Raw genomic sequence first — 2,353 nt, 5'->3', positions numbered from 1 at the left:
CTCGAAGGCGAGTGTCTTTTCGAAACGGTCACGCACTGGCCGTTTCCTTGTCTTTTCCCCTCTATTATTATGAAATTTGCCCTTGTATTTCCGCGCCCGTGATCTAGCATTTTCGGTCGCGGCTTGCTCGTGCGGCCCGGTCGCGCGGCTCGCTAGCGCGTGGCTCGTTGGTCGCACAGGCGCGTTGGCGCTCAGGCGCCTCGGCTCTTACAAAAGCATGCAAGAGCCTGAACCCATCGATCACGGAATGGCTGATACATAATAACGAGAGCGCGATCTCCAATTTCATTCTGTTGATATTCTGGCGTATAATCACAGAGATCGACAAATCCTTCGAATTGACATTTATACGTTGAATTTCAATTATGCTTTACTCAATTTTATTTCGTCGATAAGCAACGATCCTAGAAAATTAGGATTGATAAATAATAAAATATATTATGCGGTCAAATATGATCGTACAGGCTGCATAACTTGTATAATACCTCTTCTTTCATCAGAATTTAGTTGTTCTAATGTTTTTCTCAAACATTTGAATATCGCCTCGTTAAATCCGTATGCATTTTGTGTCTGCCGTAAGTACTTATGAAGTGTATATCGACATGAGGAACTGCAAGTATATCATGTGACCGTACATGGTCGTACAATTTCCTGCTTTTAATCCACATCAACAGATATTCGTAGATCCACTGCTTTGTATACCGCATACCATGTTTAGAGCATGTTGCTGCTTTGAAGCATGTCTTGATAGCTTCTTAATTGTTGCCCGGGAGGCAGTGTTGAAATTCGTTCCTTGAGAACCTCTTCTTGCGTGGCGGTATATTTTATTCGTAGTTTTCGAATCACTTCGTTCAAACAATTTATCTAATATGATGCCAAATCTTATATTATGAATAAGTTTACATATGAAAATATACTTGAATGAAATATTTGTTTGAAAGTTCTACTTTGGATATTAGCCTCTTTTTTTTGTTGTCTCTCCGCCTTCACTGTAAGTTGGTTGCGTCGCTTAGCACATAGCGCTATTTCTATCCTTTTTTGAATGTTTTTCTTTTGGTGAATTTTCTTACGTATTCTCACGCGGCAATGAGCACACCGAAATTTTCCAAAGTATAATTTCCCTGAATCTTTAGGATCAACAAATCCCAGGCATTGTTTGGAGAACCTGCACATAATTCAAGAAGAACAATTCAATGGCGATTTATACAAAAACGAATTATCACAATAAATTGTAAAAATATTTACCATTGTCCATTATATCTTCCTTGGCACAATAGAACAGATTGCAGTACGCTAATATATTTCATAATATCCTCTACAGAATTTAGGACAGTCATTCCCGGCAAATTTATTTCTTTGTTCTCGATGAATGTCCTAGATAAAAGAAAGATATAAAATTTGATAGAACAAAACGTTTGTAATATCCTGAACGTTAGTAGCTCATAGTCGTAAACTATAAATATCTAGTAAACGCCTTACTTGGATTCCAATATTCACCAGCAGTACTGAAAATCTACTGTGAACATGATGTAAACTGTAGAGTTTTAATACTGACAGTGAATATCGGAACTCCAGCTTGGGTATCTACTAGAATGTTGAATTTTTACATGTTTTCAGATTAATGTCATGAAAGAAAGACAGAAAAGAGTAAAATATTGCAAGTTATTGTAGAAAATAACTTTTTTACCTGAATGGTTAAATCAGATTTCACAACGAGACGTTTTGCGGGTTTACCATTCGGTTTCCATATTCCAATGACCACTGAATTAGGGAAAGTCATGCAAGTCCATTTATTTGGTAGGTGTACATTTTTTATATTTTCCAAAATGCTCAACCATTTTTCAGCAACAGCTTGTTTCTTTATTTGTGAAGCATTATTGGTAATCACTGTCGAGGACTCAGTATATGCATCCATTACATGCAGATTTTCAGTATTAGTGTATGTATCCATTATTTGCAGATTTTCAGTATTAGTGTATGCATCCATTACTTGCAGATTTTCAGTATTAGTGTATGCATCCATTACTTGCAGATTTTCAATATTAGTGAATGCATCTATTACACGCAGATTTTCAGTATTTTTCAAAGTGGTCGAATTAGTGGCAGCAACATTCCCTTTCTTTTTTTGTGGAACGATATTAATCATTGAATTGTCAGCAACATTTTCGGTAAAACTGCAGAAGAGGGGAGCCCGCCCCGATGACCTTGACCTTGACATATGTTGTCAAGGTCGCCCTCCTGAGTGACCTTGAAGAGGTTTTAGCCGTCGCTCGTAGTTCGTTAAAAAGTTATATGCATACAAAGTTGATTAAATAAAGCGTGTGTTTAGCACGGCGCGCTGCGCGCGCTCCAC

General features: G+C 37.6%; 1 protein-coding gene across 1 annotated transcript; it reads right to left on the bottom strand.

Moving 5' to 3' along the window:
- Positions 1-667: 667 nt before the first annotated feature.
- LOC105564744 lies at positions 668-2,023 on the bottom strand. Its single transcript, XM_012017369.1, has 5 exons — positions 1,688-2,023; positions 1,556-1,584; positions 1,246-1,374; positions 948-1,165; positions 668-864 (listed from the first exon to the last, which is right to left on the bottom strand). The coding sequence occupies exons 1-5, from the start codon at positions 2,021-2,023 to the stop codon at positions 668-670; spliced, it is 909 nt and encodes a 302-aa protein (XP_011872759.1).
- Between the last annotated feature and the right edge of the window lie 330 nt (positions 2,024-2,353).

The sequence above is a fragment of the Vollenhovia emeryi genome, unplaced genomic scaffold (assembly GCF_000949405.1).
Source record: "Vollenhovia emeryi isolate VEMERY1.0 unplaced genomic scaffold, V.emery_V1.0 DF943831.1, whole genome shotgun sequence".
NCBI lineage: Eukaryota > Metazoa > Arthropoda > Insecta > Hymenoptera > Formicidae > Vollenhovia > Vollenhovia emeryi.
This window is presented reverse-complemented; position numbering and strand designations above follow the sequence as displayed.

What these genes read in the sequence shown, in the direction of transcription:
- LOC105564744 (XM_012017369.1), bottom strand. Translation starts at nt 2,023, where the DNA reads ATGGATGCATACACTAATACTGAAAATCTGCAAGTAATGGATGCATAC. An exon ending in CTGGAGTTCCGATATTCACT is followed by an intron (nt 1,375 to 1,555) that starts GTCAGTATTAAA and finishes TCTTTTATCTAG; the next exon opens with GACATTCATCGAGAACAAAG. An exon ending in AAAAGAGGCTAATATCCAAA is followed by an intron (nt 865 to 947) that starts GTAGAACTTTCA and finishes GCATCATATTAG; the next exon opens with ATAAATTGTTTGAACGAAGT.